The 22,097-nt window shown below is 46.1% G+C and overlaps 1 protein-coding gene across 1 annotated transcript in view; it reads left to right on the forward strand.

Moving 5' to 3' along the window:
- Window positions 1–691: 691 nt before the first annotated feature.
- unc5a (unc-5 netrin receptor A) overlaps window positions 692–22,097 on the forward strand; it is a 152,321-nt gene continuing 130,915 nt past the window's right edge. The window contains 1 exon segment of the mRNA XM_062524624.1: window positions 692–843. Within this exon segment, the coding sequence (XP_062380608.1) occupies window positions 750–843 (94 nt within the window). The 5' untranslated portion in view covers window positions 692–749.

Genomic DNA, 22,097 nt, shown 5'->3' on the forward strand with positions numbered 1-22,097 from the left:
GCTAGAGAAAATACGTGACCTTTAAGTGATATTTGCCAAAGCTCCTTGCCTATTGCCAAAATATCCAGGGGCTAAACCTGCCACAGATCAATTCTAACCGATTTTTATGGCACGCTGTCACTCAAACATACTCCAGCTAGGTTGCTATGGACGCCTGAATTCGTCTATTTATTATACACTTGTCTTGATCTTTAAGAGGGGATAACAGGAAATAAAAGTGTCTTAACCACGTCCATAGTGCTCCAGTCCACGAGACCACGCGTAATCCACTCCTGGTTTTGACGCCCCGTTCGCTTTTCCTTCTCATCTCCCCTCGCGCCTGCATTGCCATACAAGCAGATGTTCTCTCTCTAACACTAGTTTACACGATTTTCTGTCTAAGGCTGGTATTGTTTCACACGCGGTTTGGAAAGCAAACAAGGACGGAGTGGCCAGCATTTTTATGCTACAACACCACTACGCTCAGTGCAGTGCGACTCGCAGCCGGGAAGCTGAGGGTAGTGAGCACTGCAATTCTTCCTTTATTTACCACACCTGTGATGCGTTGTTTCTGAGCAACGAAGACGCACGGCGGGGATACTAATGGCTATGGTACAGGAAGAGGAGATTTGTTGAGGGGAGGACTTTGATGCAGTGGCGTTTATAACGGCGTTTAGAGCGCCAGAATTAACATTTGGACAGACAACGCAATTATTAGACCAATTTTTGCTGATTGCTGTTATTCAAAGTTAAACGCAAGGTGATAAAACATGATGTCGTTACACCTGGGTCCCTTTGTCCGTTGGAGATTCAGAGTGATACTCGCATACAGCTGGATCCTTTCCATCGGATTTACCTGCATTGGTAAGTTAAACATGATTTTTTGGTTTTGCTGTGGTTCACCTTAAGATATAAGGAAGACCTTCACTTCTCTCTCTTTGTCTCCTTCGCACGTGTGTTATTTCCATGGAGATGCCAGTGAGTCACTCACTGTGCCAACATCTCACAGCGCAGTCTAACATTTAACGGGACTGTGAGTTCAGAAAGTCATTTTTTATTAGGGTAAATTATAAGGACTGAACTGTCAGTTATCTGCGGCTATGGTAGCCTAAGCCTACTGCGTTTACCCACGGGAGTTTGCTATGCCTGATCTCGCATCTTTCAGCTCATCAAATGAGTTAATTCCTGCTTTATGACAGACGTACTGTAACACCGTCTGTTTTCACTCACGAAAGTCGCAAGATCGCCCTTTCTCGCAAACATTTTAGCTGCTTATTCGTAACAGTTAGGCTATTCTTTCGGGAGAAGCGACCGCATGTGATCAACTTTCAGTGATAGTAGGCTACATGTGTAAGTGAGACTGTGTCTCCTTGCTCGTAGTGTCCTCCTCGGAGGTAAGTATGGGCATCAGGCTAACCTACGTGGCAACGGAGGAAGAACACATCCTTCTGATCACCGAATAACTAACGCACTTGTCCGTGCAGTTGACTATAGGCAAGGGTCTCTCGTCGTATGATAAATTGCATGGTTGAAAAAGACTGTTTAAGTTAGTACTGCGTTATGGAAACAGACATATACTACTCATCTCCTTGCGAATGTTACACTGAGAGCGTCGTAAAGCCGATGTCACGTTTCCAACAACCCTTAGCTCGGTAGCCGACTGCATAGTATTCTGACGGCTTTTACTGAGTCGGTTGCTACCTAGCCTACTAATGCTGAGGAGTTAGGTCACTGATTCATCAGTGGCCGGAGACATCACGTCTCGTGCAAATCAATTCAAACGTTATAAGCCGAAATCCAAAGGAGGAGAGTTGCCATCACAGCCTGGTGCACGGTGAAATATTGGATGGTGTCGCTAGTGGAATGATCCACGTGTTGTCATTTTTATAAGCCCACGGTGCTCCTGATGATTTCCTATACAATATGTAGTTTATTGTAGCCTATGGTTACCATGTAGGATTAAAGTGAAGTTTCATCATAGACATTCAAGGAACATATCAATAGGGGAAAATAAAGAGAATAAAACATAATATTATGTTAATGCATAACATGCAGGTGTTAGGCTTACACCTGCATGTAGTGATTTTGAAATATCCACTATTTTGTTCCATTTATTTTATTTTTACATCATAAAATCTTCTCAGTTGGGTCTACTAACACTAGTCTACAACCCAATGGGGCCCATGAATGTTTTACTGATCGAATTGAATGCATGGACTCAAGAGGAGGTGGGGAGTGATGAAATTGCCTTTGAACATCTGGTCATCTGGATTTGGACTCAGATTTCTGATCAAATGGATGTCTTTGGGGAGAGGGGGGGGGGGGCCGTCTTTTGATTCACCAACTTGCCTTTGCTATATATTGTACCCACATCCCTCCTGCGGAAATGTACACACAGTCACTTGATTATTGGGACCTATTGTTCTTAGAAAGTCTGGGGTCGCAATGCAAGCTCCCTAATATGAACCGAAAAGCACAGCTGGAGTCTGGCTGGTGAGCGGGGCAAGAACAGTTTGTCAGGATTTCACACTTCATTTCCATTGTGCTTGTTTCCTGATGGCGTCCCAGAGTACAGACAGAAGGCTAACATGTTAAAAGTTGTGTAATTGCTGCTCTTGCTCCAGGACACTCAAAAACACACGCAATGATGAATTAAGAGGGCTTTTCAGCCGCATTAATTAGGGAATAATTATGAATAAATTAAGATGAAATAAACAGGCATGCTCCAGGGACATCATATTTCAGACTAAGTAAATAACAGTGCGGTGATATTTACAAGGCTGTTTCAGATGTTGGTTTAAAGACAAGTTTTTTTTTCCGCCCTCCTCTGAATACAAGGCCTTATGAAAAAAAAATGGTTTCAACCCTGTCATAGTTACTGAGTCGTGTAAGGGACATTAATTATGCTTTTCGCCTGTTTTTGTTTTTTTGTTGCTGTTGTAAGGGGATTTTATACAAACTCAATTAAGTCCCAGCGTGAAGATTAAAGCCAGGATGTAAGAGGATGCGTTGTGTCTGAGGTTGGGTGGTCCACAGTTTGGATTTGGAGATAATTTCAGAGGTGCTTCCGACAACACAGGGCCACAGACAGGCTTGTCGGAGATCACACGAGGCCTCCGGCGTGGAGAGCGGGAAAGGGCTGACTTAGCGTTTGTCAATATCAAAGCCCCGGCTTGTCCTCTCCTCGGAACATAATTCAGTCAAAACTAAAGCCAGACCTGTCAATCCACATTAGTGGCTATGGGAAACGGCAAAGTCGGCCACTTCCTATTGCCGCTGCATGTGTGTTCTGGGAGATCAGTAGGAGCTTCAACAACAGAGATTTCCATTCAGACACAAGACAAAGGAGGATGGCAGACTCTGGGTGTCTCTCTCTCTCTCCCTGTGTGTGTGTGTGTGTGTGTGAGCTTGAAATCCCTTGACAGGAGTATTGTGGTGAAAATGTGCCTGTCTGCGAGTATCTTCTGTCCTTCAGAAGATGGAGATAAGTCACGCAATCATCCACATCACACAGCTCCCCAAACCTTGGCACCAAATGCCAGACAACAGGCCTGTTTTCTTTTTCCTCTCCTGTCCGTTTTCTAGCTGTTGAGCGAGAGGAGTTCCAAGATGGCTAATGTCAAATACAAAGCTACGGTTACTATCCCTCTCTCTCTTTCTTCTCTCTCTCTCTCTCTCTCCCTCTCATGCGCGCACACACACACACACACACACACACACAAACACACACACACACACAAAGACACACATATTTACTCACACAAACAAATACACATATTTACTCACACACTGATCCAAACATGCAATCCTCTCTTATTCACTTCAACCACAGTGTCCCCACTATCCCTGAAGAGGGCAAAGCCTGCCATCTCAGCAAAACTCAGACGGTCATTTAGTTGTTCCTTTGCGATAGCGTGCATTTAGGTCAACCCTGTTCCATCCTCCCAGCGCATTGTCTGCGTTAGCAATGAGATGTACATATGGAGGAAGGTAGCACGATTAGCATAATATATTGGCTGTGCAAGTCTCTCAGTCACACACATTTTAATCCACTTCCTCTCTGTCCCTAAGCTAATGCATGGCAAATGATCAGTATGTACAATATTAGTGGGGCAAGGTCTTTCACATGGTAATGCTAATTTTATAGGGGAAAAAAAGGATTTGGTTCCCCCCCAAGTGAGAACTGAGAATTTCCAATGATGCATGCAAAGAGAATACATCCTCGGTGATAGCGGGAGAGGAATTTACCATATAATAATTTATTTCTACCCCCCGCCACTAGCCCTGTGAATTAGCATGATGTTACCAGAGCAGTATGTAGCCAGTAATGGGCAAATTGTGCTTTGTAAAAATGATGGAGAATTAAACTGATGTTGTATCCCGATGGAATTGTTTTGTATGTTTTTTTTTTGCGAATGCTTAGAATTGGATTTGATTGCTGCAGGTAGAGAATTAGCACTAATGTGTTGTTGTGCTTTGACCCACACGGACACATTACTTCCTCATTGTTATGAACAAATAGCGTGTTTTAGAATGGTACATGAGGTGTTACATTGATTTCTTTCACTTTAATATTTATTAATGAGATTTTTTTTTTTTTTTAAATTCCTTCATGAAATGAAATGGATGATGTATTGCAATGCTGGATAAAAAACAGCTTTAGTGAGTGATTAATGGTTTGAGGTATACTGCATCAGCATAAATGAAGAAAAGGTAAACAGTGCAAGTCAACACCGGTCAACTCTAAATGATTCGGGGGAGCACGCTCCATTTGGTGACAAATGTGTGTGCTTCTTATCTCCAGCGAGCTTAATATGTCCACAGCTTGCCCGTCAAATGCAAAGGGCTCCTGTGAAAGTAGTGAGGGATGGAGAGGGAGAGAGAGAGAGAGAGAGAGGGAGGGAATGAAAAAGAGATGGAAAGAGAGGGAGAGGGGCAGAGTAGGAGTGGGAGAGAGGGGGATCGGGAGAGGAAGAGGAAGAGGACTGGGGCAGTGAGGATGACAATGTGGGAACCTCTTGGGGAAGGGGGGTTATTTTATGCAGTCGGGGGGAAAAAAAGCTCTGCAATGCCACTAAATCTCTGTCAAAATGTGCCCTTTTGCTTCAATTACACAGTATCCATGATTCAGGTTGCTGAGAAAGGTGAATAGTTGCAGGGGATGGGGGCTTTGCCTATGGCGGGGGCTAAGGTCCCAGTAGAGTACTGTAGTTCTCTCTCTCTCTCTCTCTCTCTCTCTCCCTCCATCTGTTTGTCTCTCTCTGTCGTTCTGTCGGTCTCTGTGTGTCTCTCTCTTTTTGACGCCTGCTCCCACTGGCAAATCTTCTTGCAGAAAAACGCCCTTCAAAAAAAGGGGAGACAAGATCAGTCTGTCGAGCCCCCGAGATCTGCATCGCTCTCTCTCTGCTCGCCGGAGAGGCTAATCATCTGCTTCCCTCCCAAGGCGACGTCGCTGACCGGAGCGGCTTGACCCTCTCTGCTGACCTTGAGCGAGCGCTCCCCTCTCTCTCTCGGCGCCGCCGAGAGTGGACGGCCCAGGCCTTCTCAGCACATCGTCAAGAGCAGCAGTCATGGAAAAGCCCTGGGGTCAGCTACCTGGGGAGTTCAAACCCTCTCGCTCGGCTTCTCCCGGGGTGCCTTTTGGCTTGCTGCTGATGCTGATGCTGATGCACGGCTTGACTCGCCATCGCTGTCCAAAAAGGTCCTTCTTAAGATCTGGACCCTATGGTGATGAGCCATCTGCTGCGCTACTCAAAATATGCACAGTGCCAGGTGACTTCTGTTCTTCCTAAGTAGGCGCTTTTTTTTCTCTCTCTCTCTCTCTCTCTCTCTCTCTCTCTATATATATATATAAGACACTGATTCCCTTTGTTTCTCTTTTGAATCTCTTCTCCCCCCCCCCTTTCCACAAATGTTACTCTTCTGGGAGAGGTTTCTTGAGAAAGTGAGAATGATTGTGAGAGATGCTTTGCGGTTTCTTCCCCAGTGATGTGTATAGAAGCACATCTGTCTCTCTCTCACCCGGACCTTTTTTTTTTTAAGTTTGGGGAGGCGTCCTCGTCCTCTTGTGATCAATAAGCCTCTAACTGTTTAATTGGCCATCGGTCAATGACAAAGAGGCGCGTGTAACCCCAGAGGGGTTGAGTGCTGGCTTATTATGGGCTGTCCTGCGGGTCCTTTCGCAGCCCCAGTGTTTGTCCAAGTTGTTGCCAGAGCGATTATTATTTGTATTCGCCGTGCCGACTGGAGCAGAGCATACTCCATAGGATTGCCACTAGGGAGCGGCATAACAACCGCCGAATCTACAATTGGCTGTGGCCCCTGCTGCTGCCATCCCATAATTTCAAAACGGAGTAGTTGCTAAGTAGTACACATGTCTGCTCAAGGGATCAAAGACTGTGTGGTGGGTTTCATCCATCATTGATTGGCTGTCTCGCCCTCCACGGTGTTGATTATTCATCTTTTGCAGACGCCATACGGCCTCTGTGTTCAATAATGGCTTTGTCACACAAACCAATAGTTGGCCACCTCACAATGAGTTTCTACCAGTGTGGTTTGCCTGGTTTTGTGTCGTATCAGGTTTATTCCTAAAGGAGCCCTGTACTTGGCACTATAAATACCGGCTATTCTAACTGAAGAGTGACACTGCATGACGTATTGTTATCCAGGACAGGGCTGCTATTTCATTCATCTGTGTGTGTGTGTGTGTGCACGTGTACGCGAGTGTGTATGTTTGCGTGTGATTAATTTGGAGACCACCTTAGGCAGGCCAGAGGTGGTGTTGCTACTGTCATGGCAAGGGTATTTGTGTGGCTGTCGGCTTGAGCCACTGCCAGGGCTTGTCCGGCTCAAGTGATTTTGTTGACAGGGAGAGAGAGGCCTGCTGACCTTTCGTCATTATGTTCATGTGTCCAGACGCCCTGGGCCAGCAATTCAACTGAGTCAACACCGCCATCTACCCTACACACAGGCCCCACTCCCAAGGGTTAAAGAGAGAGAGAGAGAGAGAAAATGAAATGTCCTGCCATTACATAAATAGCAAGAAGAGAGAGTGTTATTACAGAGTATCTTGTTTGTTTTGCGATTATGTGTTGATCTTTGTAAGGCAAATGCACGCTACTAGGTTTTTTCTTTTTCCCGAAAGCACCGTGAGTCATTTCTGTATTTTAAATGCTGTTGAAATGGATTCATGCGAATTCGGATGGACATTTCACAACATCTAACAACCATTATGGCATAAATTGTCAATTGGATTGTTGGCAGAGTTATGTAATGATGAATTATGATGAAGCCCTATTCTAGCTGCGGCCGTTGCATTATGATGAGTGAAGCCGGCGATACAGCCAGTCAGGCTCCCCTCATGCCAATTAGTTGACAGAAAGACCAAGTGACTTTGCTCATGACCTCACTGTCCATCCATGCAATTACAGAGGACCTTGTGGTATAGAGAAGAGTGGTTTACATGATGAGACTGACCTTTAGCGCCGCATAGATGTCCAGAATCACAGATGATTCTCATGTTTATGTGATTACAGTTGTGTCATAATCAATAGATAATTGATGCTTCTGCTTTGAAATTTGTATTATCATTATTATTATTTTTAAATGCAAGTGCAGGGAGAAGAGTTGATGACGTATGTTTATATTCATGACCTGGGTTCAATTACTGCGTTGCAGTTATGTTGATCTGGTTGATAGTGAATGTAAACACTACAGTCTATTTGTATTGCGCGATTGCATTAAATTATATGAATACCATCCATTTGTATTACCATACCATTTGTATTGCTCAAATACATTCAATCATTGGAATGTCATCAGGATTGTATTAAATATTCAGGTTCCTGTGCAAAATGAGATTAAAGCAGCCATTATGGCCTTGAGTAAATGCAGGCTGTGCACTGAAGGACGTACATGTCAAGTCCAGAGGTCTGCCTCACACAGACGTGCTGGTCATGAGATTGGTAGCAGTGGCTCTTAGTGGCTGTGTTTAGCAGGTCTGTCTGTCAAGCCCAAGCCTCGGGGTGCACCAGCCACAATGGTGCCAGTGACCTGGATTGGTGAGGGAGGTTTGGGTGGGGAGTAGTGGAGCACGATGAGGGGGACGGGGGGTAGTTAATGGGGGACAGTGGGGTAATGCAGCACAGTGAATCCCCCCATCGCAAACAGTCTGAAGAGGTAGTTCTCCGCCAACATACAGTGGAACTGGACGTGAGTTTGACGAAGGTAACAATGCAATTGCTGTTCCAATGGAATGTTGGCAACTCGGCAACTCGTTCAAATTGAACTGTTCAAAGAAAACATGTTCACCATGAACGTTCGCCAAATTTGAACGCACCGCTGGTGTGGGTGGTGTGTTTCCTATCGGACTGTTGATTGTGGCCCTCGTGCTTAGGGTTATGGGGGTGCTGTGACCCCACCACAGCACAGAGTAGTTGAATGATGGGTGTGTTACACAATGACAAATAGCACACTGTAGACTGTGCCCATTTACATCTTCGCGGTCCAGATATCATGTTGACCGTAGCTGCTGCTTCTCTGGTCACATAAGGCCGTACGATGATGAGGCATTCAATGAGATTTCCGATTGAAGAAAGACGCACAGTGGTTGCCATGAGTCAGGAGCGGATCTGGCGGCCTTGATGGCCCCATGCAGCAACATGCTCCACCAGCAGAAAGAGAAAAACATTTTTCTCCATTATTACTTCAGAGAAATAACCACCCATTCAGCGCTCAAGGTAATTCATTGTGCGTTGGGAGCATGTGTGCCTCTTTTATTCCTTCCAACAAATGCTATCCAAAGCCAGGTTTTGTCATTGTGGAGTGCTTGGCTTTAGCCCGCTGAAAAAAAGTTTTCCGAAGCAGTGCTAATTAATTATGCGATTTCAGCGAGGCAAAACAGCCCTGTTTCTGGGCAAGGACAACACTCTGAGCACCACAAACACACAAGGAAATGAGAGAATCTCTCCTGCCTCTAAAGTTCATTATTAAAGGAGTGTTTTTTGTTTTGTTTGTTTTTTTGTTTTGCTTTTGATAACTTGTTGTATGGCATGCTGATGAAAGCAGAATAAATCTAATTTATGCTTGTAATTTCCAAATAATTAAGTACAGTATGATCTCTTGATTTAGATGTCTATCTTGATAAAAGCTTTCAAGTGCTCATAATCACAAAGTCATACTGTATATCGCTTTGTCCTCAGTGTCTGTATTAGCAGTCAAACTCCTATGCAATGTATTACTGAATAGTCTTGTTTCTCTTTACAAATGATCATGATGGTCCTGCGTTCTCATATCCCTCGTCATTTTCAGTGTTGATTAATTTGGGAAATGAATCTACTGACATCTGTTGACAAGCCGTTGGTTGGAAAGATGACACAGAGAGAGCACAAGCCATTGAGCTAACACACTCAACATTGCTGTTGCTTCTTCACCTCTGACTGTTTTTTTTTTTTGCACTGTGTATTTTTAGTGGGTGTTTTTTTTTTTTTTTCGGTAATGTAGGCCACTGTTTAGGCAGTGCAGCTGAATTCAACATGCCCTCCATTGAGATGTTTGCTCGGAGCGAAAGCAAATGTCAGATATGTTTTCAGTTCGTGTTGCTCTGCGTTGGAAAATGGCTCAGAAGGACTTGCCTCTGACACTTCTTATGCTCAGACGGAGTCCCAGGGGGCCCAGCATTGTTATGACGCCGGGCTCCCAGATAACCGCTCTCCTCGCAAGCGCTGTGCGATTTGATTTCCCTCGGAAAGAGGGTACTAGTCACACGTCTTATCTTGGAGAGGTGTCCCCAGTAAAATCAGCCGTGGATCCTCTGGTAATGATGTTCAATGCTATTCCAAATGGTTACGCAACGTAGCAAAATGCTTCAGGTGACATAAAACCATGATTTGAACTCCCTACACACACTAGTTGCCTCTCGCAAGCTATACGGAGTCTCAGTGACATGGGTTTGCAACAGTATTTCTCATGCTTTTGTGGATAGATACAAGTCAGTTTTTTAAAGCAACACCATGTAACTGTTACCTTTTAAAATACATTTACTTCTAATACAGAGAAGGAGGTCTGACATTGCCAGTCTGTGGCCAAAGACTTGATATTGCACTGTGTGGCGTTGTTGATTGGGCAGGACCATGACCTTTTTAGTTGTGTTTTGACTAACTGTCTGGATGCTAAATGGCATTGAAGGTGGATGCCAAATGGCATACATATAAATTCTGCCATCGTGTTGTTTTGCTGATTATAGCCCTCAAGGTTGGCCCTCTGAGATGCTGGTTGCTGATGGTTCATACTGCTGTGTTGCCCAGTGTGTTGTGTTGTCATGGATCTCCGTTCCTTCGCCACACACACACACACACACACACACATACACATACACACACACACAGGAACAGGAGCTCTTAATCTGCTCCATCGCCGAGCCACAGGTTAAGAGGACTTTAACATGAGCTTGTTGGGTTGTTTTACGAGCGTCTCTCTAGTTTGGCTGTAAACAAAGCCGTTTTTATTTCGAATCTCTCACCCCGGCAGCGGGAGCTGCATCGTAGCCTTGATATCGTAAAAAAAAAAAAATGGACCAGTGAAGCACGAGAGCCCTGACATGAGGACTCTGCCTCAAAATTCAATGCGCTATCCTCTTTATTACTCACTGGGCTTCAGACAGGTTGAAAGACATCCTGTATGTGCACCTCGAGCGAGTATTGTTCTGGTGAATCTCGATCAGTGTAAGCCGGCCAGCGTTCGTGCAATATTAATAGGTATTGGATGGAGGGCTGGGCTTCAACAAAAAAGGCAGGTACATGATCTTGCCCGCCGGTGCAAACTGTAAACCACTTCAGCTGACTGAGGAGAGAATTAATCTGACCGCACTTAACACAGTCGCTGTTTACCCGCAGCGCATGCCCCGGGAGATGGAGTTGTTGTTGCCTTAAAAAAAAGAAATCATCTCCCCTGTTGTTGTGTCTTGAATACCAAGTTCACATTATTAGTGTGAAGTCCCACCAAATGTTCACAAATCTTTTTTTCTATTTTCGTCTCCGCGCGTTCCACGGGTGCTCTTTTCAGAGCGTGGTCCACCGACTGGCTGATGAGTCATGCATCTGTTTGCCAGGCCTCATAAAAAGGACGGGCTCTACGGGAGGTAGCGGTGGCGGTGTGGTCCTGACTCACGCTGGTGACGGGAGGGAAGCTCTTGTGGCTCGCTGAAGGTGTCCTGGCACAATAACAATCAGACCGAGTGCAAAAAGCAAGGGCCACCCAGTTACTCAAGTGAGACTCACTTTGGGAGCTGAGGGGGCAGGAGTTATCGCGCTGAATCACTTCATCACATCTCACTATCGTGATCTTGGCTCTAAATTTAGCTCTAATTGTTCAGTTTAGCATATTAAACGGTTGGACAGGAAATTCTCCCTCTTTTTTTTGCCCATCTTCACTGTGCCGACTGGCTGTGTTGTTCAGCTCACGTGAATGATGACCTTGAACATTCAGCTTGATGAAGAAAATCATTATTTCTTTTCTGTATATCATTACTTTTTGGCTTATGGTAATGAGATGAAATAACACTGGTGTTATTGTTATTGTAGAACACAAAAGAGATCGGCTGTTTTAGATGGATTTGGTAGGTTTTGTTTTTGATGGAGTTGTAATGTTTCCATTAGTCTCTCACAGCGATATGAATACATGTACTTTAGCTGCCAATGTCAAGTGGATCTACATGGTTAAAAGCACATACTGGGCAGGGACGATTAATGGTCCCCAAGACCGCACATATAGTCATTCAGAATACCATCTCTACGCACTCGTACGTCAGACACTTCTGAAAGTATAATACAATTCTTAATTGTTTCTTAATTGAAAGCATATCAAAGGAGTGGAATGGCAGCTGTAATCATTCTAAAGTGTTCCCTCGCTCCGTAAAGGCTCTGCGAGGCCCCATGCTTTTGAAAATTCAGTCCCCAGCTCCCTCCCCAGATTTAGAGAAGGGATTTGTTCCTGAACATCAGTACAAAGGAGAAACGGAGGAAATGTAAGACCAGTGTCACATACAAAAGCGACTCCACTCCCTTCGCCGGGTAACCGGTGTAAGATCCACCCCTCCCCGCCGCCTACCCCCTCCCCTCCCCTCGCCCTCCTTTGCCGAAGGCCTTTTTGTCCTGCCTCTGTGAGCTCTAGCGGTCCCTTAACAAGCCTGTCTTACCTTTCAGATTTTATTACCGTAATCAATGGCGCACATTAGCTTTCCTTGTGCATCATGTCGCAAAGGCACTAAGAGGCATCGAGAGAAGCTGATTGGAGTATAATTTGTCTCCCGTGTCTTGACAAGTCCGTTTTAAATCCGTCGTTATACAGGCACCCTCTTCACTCGCAAAACAGAACCCAAACAACACTCTCTGAATACGACCTTAAACAGGGAAAGGGGAAAAAGCAAGGTATTTTTACACAGTCGTGGTCTTGCTGCCAAATTGGCTTGTTTGGATGCTATTAGCACGGGGAAAGTTCACAGTAAAAGGTAGGTTTAAAACTGACTTGCGAAGAGATCATATAACACCTTCCATTATTTCTTCTAATTATACCTAATGAAATGCATGTCGAGGGTGGAGGTAGAGTCTGCATTAGAAATGGCTGAATACAGATAGAGTCTAATTTTGAAGGATTTGCTGGCATTGAGACAACCATTGTTTCTTACTTTGGTGCACTGGACATGCCTTTTAAAAGGCCAAAGTAGTTTGTAAAGCCGTCTGGGTCTATATTTTTTAACAGTTGATGGATTTGTGTGAACGTGCAGTGGTAAAGAGAAAGGTAAAACGGACATTTTTTATCCTGAAACAAAGATGTCAGTGCTGCTGCGTTTAAAAGCCAAACAGAATTAGCACCTCTGGCGTGATTTGATGAAAGAACTGGCCTGGATGACAACACATTAATCAATCCCAGAGGCTTATAAGTGCTGAGGTCTTGGCTATCGCGTTCTCACACCTCTCACCGTGGCCGCCCTTACTGTCTCATCGTATTAGCCAGGCGTCTCAGTGCTATGTGAGCGCGTTTTGCACATAGTCCTAATTTCTGTGACAGTAGCCACAGAATGGACACGAGGGTGCGGGCGGCATTGCAAGGAGGGCGGAGAACAGAGAGGAGGAGAGGAGGAGAAGAGGAGAAGAGAGAGCTAGCGGGCTTCCATAGTTGAAAGTACCTTGTCCCTAATTTCACCCGAATTCTCTCTCCGTGTGTTTGATGAGTGTACCCGGCATTAAAAGAGATGGCTCTTCAGACAGACCACCAAGAGTCTCACTTGAGGAACAAAAATGAACTGCCCCCAACGCACTACCTAACCCCTCCACCCTCTTTTCAACCTCTCTCTCTCTCTGTCTGTGTGTGTCTCTCTCTCTCTCTCTCTGTCTGTGTCTCTCTCTGTCTACCTCTCTCTTCTCTCTATATCTCTCTCTCCCGTTCTCTCTGTCTGTCTCTCACTCCTTCTCTCTCTCTTTCTTTCTTTTTTTCTCTCTCTCTCTTTCTCTCTTTCTTTCTTTTTTCTTTCTCTCTCTCTCTCTTTCTTTCTCTCTCTCTCTCTCTCTCTCTCTCTCTCTCTCTCTCTTTCTCTCTGTTCTTCACAGTCCTCCAACACACAATTAGCCGGCCTCCTTTGGAGAGCCGTAGAACAAAGGTGATCCCTGGGAGCTATGACCGGAGCCAGTGGCACGTAAGGGGGTTGGGGGCTGGTGGTGGGCGGTAGGGAGGGTGGGGGGTGGGCTGGTGACACACTCGTGCCCCGAGGCTGCTCCCTTGACCAGAGAAGTCGGTGGCTGTCACCGCGCATCACCGTCTCCAGAGCGACTAATGGCATTTCCAAATTGGCGAGGGGTGGAACAAAAAAAAAAACAATGCGAGTTTTAAGAGCACACAGAAAAGAAAAGAGTGGCAGAGAAGCGAGAGGAGGAGGAGGAGGGGGGGTAGAATGAGACGAGAAGAGGGGGAAAAAAACGACAACATGCACACACACATCTCCGGAGAGGCATGCTCCGCGCTCTTCCTCCCGCCATTAGTCGGCGCGGTGCCCTCCTTTTTCTGCGGTGCGTGCTCGCCAACGTGCGCCGAGCGGCGCGAGGTGCGGCGGCGCCCAGGCCTCCGAGCACATGCTGAGGCACCGCGACGAGCGATTAAGGAGGCTTTTCACTCACAGTTGAGATCCGACGTCTGTCACTCTAAAGTGGCTCTGCGTGTGTGTGTGTGTCTGCATGTGTGTGCGTGTGTGTGTGTGGGGGGTTACTAACAAGAGCAAGATGCTGCATATAGTCCCCCACCGTCAGACTGCAAGGTCAACACTGACACAAGTCAGATTTGTCTTTGCCAATATTAGCCTCTGCTTGAGAGAATGAGATGTGATTATGGGCTATATGGCGAGAGCACTAGTTACAGTACCATAGCAAACACATGCTCAGCTCATGGCTCTTACTCCTGTGTATCATATGCCAGTTTTATGAAGACAACATAGTTGCTATTAAATGTAATATGTTATTTAACACAACTTCAGTATTAGATTATATAACATTAACATTATCGAATACATAATTCATGATATCAATATTTAATACTGTGTTGTAATATTAATGGCATACTCTGTGTTGATGTTATTGATTTGAGGCCTCTTTTTCCTGGATAGTGAGAACTCAGTCAGAAGACAGACTTTGGGTTGACTCTTGTTCAATGCTAATGAGTTACCCATGCTGTATTGCACAATGGATGCTACACCCATCGCTAATTGGATTAAGAGATGAGCTCATTTGGTGGAGTTGACTCTGTGCTGTGCTTTGTCACGAGCAGCTGTGCGTATTAAACTGTATTTTCATGGAAAGAAATGATGGCTAGTAATGGCCCTCACAGAGGCACCTCCTGAGCGAGGTTCACGTCGGGCATCGTGCACACGACACGTCCCAGGCTCGCGTTTCAGGAAGTAGGATATACCTGGTCTTTTACCTGGATGGCACTTCCTCCACTAACTTTCTTAATGAAGATTTGATACTTACTTAGTGACATTTTACTCTTTTGTTTAGGCATTTAATTTGTATAATGTAACCAATAATTTCATGAGTTTGATTTTATTTCTATTTGGTTTATATAAGATATAGTATAAGATATTTTCTATAAGATATATTCATATGGTGCATTATGGTCTTGAGTGAGTGACTGTGTGCAGTACGAAGTCTTAAACTCTTTGCCATAAGGAAGTTCGATAATCCCCTGGAATAGTTGTACCCTCATGGGAAGGAGGTATGTTTCGCTCGGCCTTTTATCTGGTGAATTGAGCTTCGGAAACCTATATCCAGCCCCGGGAGAAGAATGGCCAGGGAGAGAAAACAAAAGTAGGAACATCGTGTGTGCGCGCCAGCGGCTCAGATAAGCAGTGTCTCTGCGCTCTGCTCCTTTTATCTGTCGCCTCCGTAAGGAACACGCTCGCGCTCCGAGACTAGACGGGGGGATCAAATGACCCAGGGTCCACCTTGCTGGCAGGTGTTCTCCGGGGCCCCCTCAACCCTTCTGGGACCTCCGGGCCTCGGCTGAAATAATTAACGAGACACGTTTAACCCTGGCTTTACCAGCGCTGGTAATTGTCCTTCCTTCCTTTGGGTTGGGTTCCTGTTCAGTGGTTTTTGGAAGCTTGTTCTTCCACCCATAAACTGATAAAAAAAAAAAGTTTGAGAATCCCCTGGATGCACTTCACACAAACAGGAGAGAATAAGACTTATGTATTATTATTATGATATATATTATGTACTTCATTGCTTCAACAGTTACTCACTCACCATATAGATATATCTTATTATAAGAAATAAAAAATGCATATATTACAACAATTGCTTGTGCAATGTGCAGTACGGAGGTGATGGACATTTGTCCATGAGTCATTGATGGACATTTGTCCACGAGTCAACATGAGTCATTGATCATTAATTACACAGCATGGCCTCTCTTCTTTATTAAGTAGTAGTGTGTGATTGTGTAATTGTAGTATTGACGCCATTTTGGGGATTGTGATCCGTCTATATGGTCCCTGATGGCGTTATAGGAAAGTTGCTCTCTACTTCTGTATCTTATTGTTTGGCACATGAGTGTAGAAAATAGATCAAAGTAGAAAAATCCTGTAGAGATGATGCGGATGACAGGTTAAACATCACTCCCTATTTTGTTTTGAGATGACGTGTGTCAGAAAATAATGCACTTTGCTGAATATACCTTATGAGGTTCCAATGTATGAATCAAAAAGTTACCAGTAAAAGAAGTAACTGCGATACCAGCATACCGGAGAAGCCAATTGTGCAGCAGCCCTGCCTATCATTTTGAGAAAAGTGTGTTATTTGCATCCATTTATAGTGTTTCCGTGGTATTTCCTTGAGAGTGAAGTGTATTTTCGGGTACCTCAGAAATGGCATCGCATATGTGCTTTAATCGGCGCAGTGCAGTTTGGGATGGGCCATCCTCCTGTCACAGGATCTTGACGGGGCGTCTTATTAATGCATGAAATTCTATCACTGTCAAAATTTCCCCCCGGTTGATAATGTGAAATCTCCTTTACTGTACCGTGGGAGTTTTTACACAGAAATAGGACTCTTGGCGCTCCCAGGAAAGACGGCGAGCGGAGCGCTACTACTACAGAGGCTCTCGGTGATGGATTCTTGCGTCTGATAAAAAAGGGCCCGTTTTTTAACTCAAACCCGTGAAACATCTAATGAAGAACACACCACTTCCCATAAGCCATGTTTTTTTTTATTATTATTTTATAAGCACTGGGTTAGAGACAGGACCAGAGTTCCTGTTTGACAGTTCTCTCCAGTGTTTTTTTGGATTGGTTTTGTAGTCTCGATACTTCCTGTCAGTGGAAAGACCCCGAGAACAATGGAGCAGAGTCACCGAGTGTATTATTTCTGCTCTTAGGTGCAATGAGAGCACATCCTGGGTTATGTTTCTGTATTTCTCCGTCTCCGTTGTCAAATTGAGTGAAATGTGGAGACCCCGGGGTCGAAAGGTCCGTAATACGGTCTGACACATGCATCAACGTCACAAACATGTTGACTGGCCCCTTTTAATCCTGCACGATCTATACTCGGCTTTGTAAGGGCCAGAGGTGTGTGTGTGTGTGTGTGTGTGTGTGTGTGTGTGTGTGTGTGTGTGTGTGTGTGTGTGTGTGTGCACTTGTGTTTATGTGTGTGTGTGGGATGGGGGGGGGGCAGTGTCTTTAAGACCTATACTATGTGGACGTGTATACAAAGCAGTGCGGTTATACCTTTCGCCACCGGTGTCGAATCTCATCTACCTCAGCGTGACGAGGTGTGTCAGGGCTGCTCCGAGTCCGCACACGTAGGCAGAGGGCCAGACAGCACCCGGCGGAGCGCAGCCCTGCCGCCCCCTCTGTCCACACAACCCCCCCCAACCCCCCTCCGCCTTCACCCCCTCTTTACCGGTGCCTTCGAAGAGGTCTCCTCTGAGTGCCGACCTCGTCTGACCGGTCTAGTTTTAATATCTTTTAATATCTTCTAAAAAAAAGACACTTGGTGGTGGAAGCGTACTGTGGCTCATTATCTCAGCCTCTGTGGTTTCCAGCACAAGGGTTCTCTCTCTGGCTGGCCTCTCTGCATCGCATACTCTCAAGATGTTTTTTGAACCATCTTTCCCCTCGCGCAATGTTGTTGTCTTTTTTTTTTACCCGTTCTTCTTTTTTGTCCCATCTGTCTGCGTGTCCGTGCTGGGCAGAAGCCACTCAGCCTGGTGTTTATGTTTCCGAGCAACATACTGGAAGGCAGGAAGAGTTGGCTCCATCACCCACACTGGCAGGAATGGTCTCTGTGCCGCGAGTATTTAGTATTCATTCTTAAGGCTTGTTACGCACAGCATGTTGGATTTGTAAAATTGCTTATTTGTAGGGTTATTTCCCCCTCTCGAAAAATGTGTTTGCGTCAGGGCGGTGTGTGTGTGTATGTGTTTGTGTGTGGGGGGGGTGGTGGGCAGTGGATTGATATTATACATGAAAATATCCTTTTGAAATGCCAACAAACAGCCTTGTCTGTCTGGGTGACACTCATGTCATTGACAGCATTGTGATTTAATTATAGCCAGAATCAGATGATAGGGTTCACGCCATTGGATATAAACCCAGCCAGGGTGTCAGAAGATGCATTACTCATGCCTTCTTCACGCGCTCCCTCGTGGCCATAACAGGGGCGTCTGATTGAGAACTGGAGGTATTAATGAATAATAACAGCTTTTATCACAGAAACTCTTGACCTCCTCCAGATGCAGGCAAGAGTTACTGATAAACAGCCCTTCTTAAAACACCCCCCCTCCCCCAAACACACACAGCCACACACTCAGAGACACACACACACACACACACACTCACTCTCTCGCTCTATGACACCCTTCCCCGGCTTAGGCTCAGCCGCGGATTCCGGCGCACCATCCCCGAGGTGGTATCTCGCCATCTTTAATTTAGAAATGCGCCAGGAACACTCGTGGGGGAGATGGTTATCGGAGCCGGGCGTCTGTCTGTCTTGTCTCAACACGCATGCCACTCGCCATTGTCTAATAGCCTTTCACCGCCAGCTCTCTTTCTCTTGCAGGTGGAGAGGGGGGGGTTGTGGAAGGGTGGGGGGTGGGGATGGGGGGTGGGGGGTAATGCTGTCAGTGACACAGCTTCCCATTGTCAGCTGTCTATGTGTCTGTCAAACTCACTGCTTGTCTTTTCCCAAAAGTCACAGGCAATGTCAAAGCCGGCATTCAAATCATGAGAAATATCAGCAAATAGTGTTTTCTTTATGGCTTGAGGTAAATGGACAAGACACCAGCAAAACAAGCACACACACAACACACGCACGCACGCCCGCGCGCACACACAGACATGCACACAAAACCTCTTTTCAAAGGATGAGAATTTATGAATGTCACCAAAGCCTTTCTCAGATGTGAGCGTCTCGTGGCCTGTGGCAGGCTTGACCATAAGTGTAGTCCCTGTGGTGACGAGACAACATTGCGCCCCTAACCAGCAGAGAAGGAGCGTCATTTGTTTTGAGGGCAGAGAGGCGGCAATCGATTGTATTTTCATTACAGTTATGTTTTCATACTTCACCAGAGGATAGTGTGAACGATGGTAAATGATACATTAATGCCCATGGCCCTCTCTCTCTCACTCTCACTCTCTCTCTTTCTCTCTCTCTCTCACTCCCTCTCTCTCTCCATCTCTCGCTTTCTCTCTCTCCCCCTCTCCCTCCCTCCCTCTCTCTCCCTCTCTCTCTATCCCCCCCCCCCCCCCCCCCACCATCCCTCTCCGCCCCGTCCCTGGCGTGTGTCATCTCTTTGTGTCCGGCTTGTGAAGATGAGCTCAGGGCTGGAGGACCGTAATCCACCGCCTCCCCGCCGCATTCCCCAATCGACTGCCGTCCAGTTTGTCATGGGCCACCTGACGTGCCACAGCACCCCATACGAGCCCGGCCTGCTGCCCAGTGCCGTGTCCCTCCTATTGAATTAGCCCGAGTCTCCCTCTGAGGGAGATGAACACGGCAGACATGGCTTTTGGAAGTTCAGTTGTGGAATCTCCGGAAGCCATTAGCTTGTATGTTTTCTGAAGGTATAATATAAGCATAAGCGCATGCTTACATCAGAAGGGCCTTGCTGTCAAAAGCATTTGTAGAATCTTACAGTTCTGTCGTCTTTGATATGTTCTATGTCTTCATCGCCCTCTTTCCCTCCCCTCCCCTCACCTCCCCTCCCTTCCTCTCTCGTTTCTCCATCTCATCTCGGGGTCTTTTAACCATTCCCAGCACATTGCCATTCCTCTGTTGATGCTGTAAGAATGCTTTTTCAGTGGTTTGGTGATGCATGGTGCTGGCAGGTGTTGAATGGCAGGTTTATTGTGAGTTCCACTGACTCATGCCTTGCACTCAAGGGAATGTGCAGAATCTGCGCACTTACCTATCAACACCGACTGCACTGCACAACACTGCACAACACCACATTGCTCCACTCCGCTCTGCACTATTCTGTTGCGCACCATACCACACTATTCCACACCGCACCGCAATGCTCCACACTGCACCATGAACACCACACTGCTCCACACCACTCCACACCATGCCGGAACGCACCACACCATACCGCACTACACCGCAACACACTACACCTTGCCGCACGACACCATACCACACTACACCGCAACACACTACACCTTGCCGCACGACACCATACCGCACTACACCGCAACACACTACACCTTGCCGCACCACACCACTCCACATCACTCTGCTCTACACTGCGCCGCATAGCACCGCACCACCACACCGCACCATACCACACCATATGCACCGCACCACTCCACCCTGCACCGTAGCGCAAACTCTCCACACCACACCACACCATATCACACCGCACTGCACTGATGAGTCCCTGTCCCTGTCCGCCACAGACTTTAGATTTTAGGGTTTAGATAGCTGAAGCTCAGCCACTTTGCTTCATTCGTGGTAGCTCATCACTGATCAAGTGTGTGTTGAATTGACCCTCGTCCTCTCTCAGTTGGGTTTGCGGAGGGCACCGCGGCGAAATCGCACGGAATCTCTCAGCCTTTCATCAGCCCTCTGCCCCAGAGGGATCCTGTGTGTTAATGAACTCTTTAATCCACTCATGAATGCATATATGGCTCTCCAGCGAAACCAACCAACCCACCCAACAGCCAGAGAGAACTCCCGGGACATCTGTGCTGTTTCGAGGCCAGTGTGTTCGCAGGCCTTTTGTGTGTGTGTGTGTGTGTGTGTGTGTGTGTGTGTGTGCACCTTTTACTAATGCAGCTCCTGAAGTCAAGAACTGTTTTTGTTTTTTTCATTTTTTATTTTTTAAGAAAATAAATAAATAAACACAAAAAAAATGCACACAGCGCATCGTTCTTCTTCAGAACAATGTTGCGCGTGTACGTATCTAAGCTGTGATTTGGCACCCTATAAATCTCCACCATGAGGAATGGATCCCAGCGTGAGCACTCGGCAGCCCTGGCAGGTGCATCTTTGATCAGTGCTAAAAGCAGTGATGGGCCCGAGTCATCAGGGCAACAACAAAAAAAGCCCGCTTTGCCTTGGTCGGCGCCCGCCGCTGATTTATGATTTTGCTGTTTGTTTATTTCGGTGGGAAGTCACTCCTGTAGGCTTCCTTATCAGCCCCACCGCAGAGAATATTTCCCTGCCTCTTATTCATTTTTTTTTTTTTTTTTGGGGGGTGGGGGGGCGGCCTGATAAGCCCAGAGTTCTGCATTTCCCCCGTTTATTGCCTTCATCTGTTATTTATCCGTCTATATAGCGATGATGTATTTCCTCTACAGTGGAGGTAAATGGCAATATGTAGTATACATGATCAGGGGCATTACTCTCCTGGTTTTTATAAACATAGGTTCTAGCCACTTTATTTCACTCCGCCAGTATCTCATTATCAGCTCCCAGACAGTTTCCATTTTTTGACCTTCTTTTAATTCAAAGATAAGCATCCCCTGGGCAAAATTTGTAGCAAATTAGTCCTTTATCTGGTAGCTAAAAAGACTTGCTTTGTCACTGTGCTTGTCTGGTGGTTTGAAACGTGATGTATTGACAGGAGGAATCTGGCGGGGGCCCGGTAAATACCAGCCGTCGTCTCAGCCCGAGATTTGGTTTGGGTGGAACAACGGCGTGTATTCAGTGGGTGGAAGTTGCTTATTATGTGCATGTGTAATGTAATATCTGATCAAAACCATGAGATGACCCGGGCTTATGAGTAAGCTCTACTTTGTATGCAAAAAAGGGAGCCATTGCTTTGATTCACGGAAAAATCTCCCGCGCCTCACAAAGCTTACCACCTTTTTTTTCCCTTTTCTTTTTTAATCTATTCTTTTTCAGCTTTTTACAGTCGAGGCCTCTCTTTTTTTTATGCGAGTAAGGTAACTCGGCAGTTAAGCGGACAGGTCTGGACTTTGGCAGCCAAAGAATGTCATCGTTTTTTTGGTGTGCTGTTGGGGTGGCGACAGCGTAAAGAAGGCGGCGGTGGGGGGGGGGGTCTTTGTCCTCTCTTCCCTGGTGTCGCCAGAGGACGTAGGGGAGAGAGAGAGAGAGACACCCGAGTGTGAA

Source organism: Sardina pilchardus, chromosome 21, assembly GCF_963854185.1.
Source record: "Sardina pilchardus chromosome 21, fSarPil1.1, whole genome shotgun sequence".
Lineage (NCBI taxonomy): Eukaryota > Metazoa > Chordata > Actinopteri > Clupeiformes > Clupeidae > Sardina > Sardina pilchardus.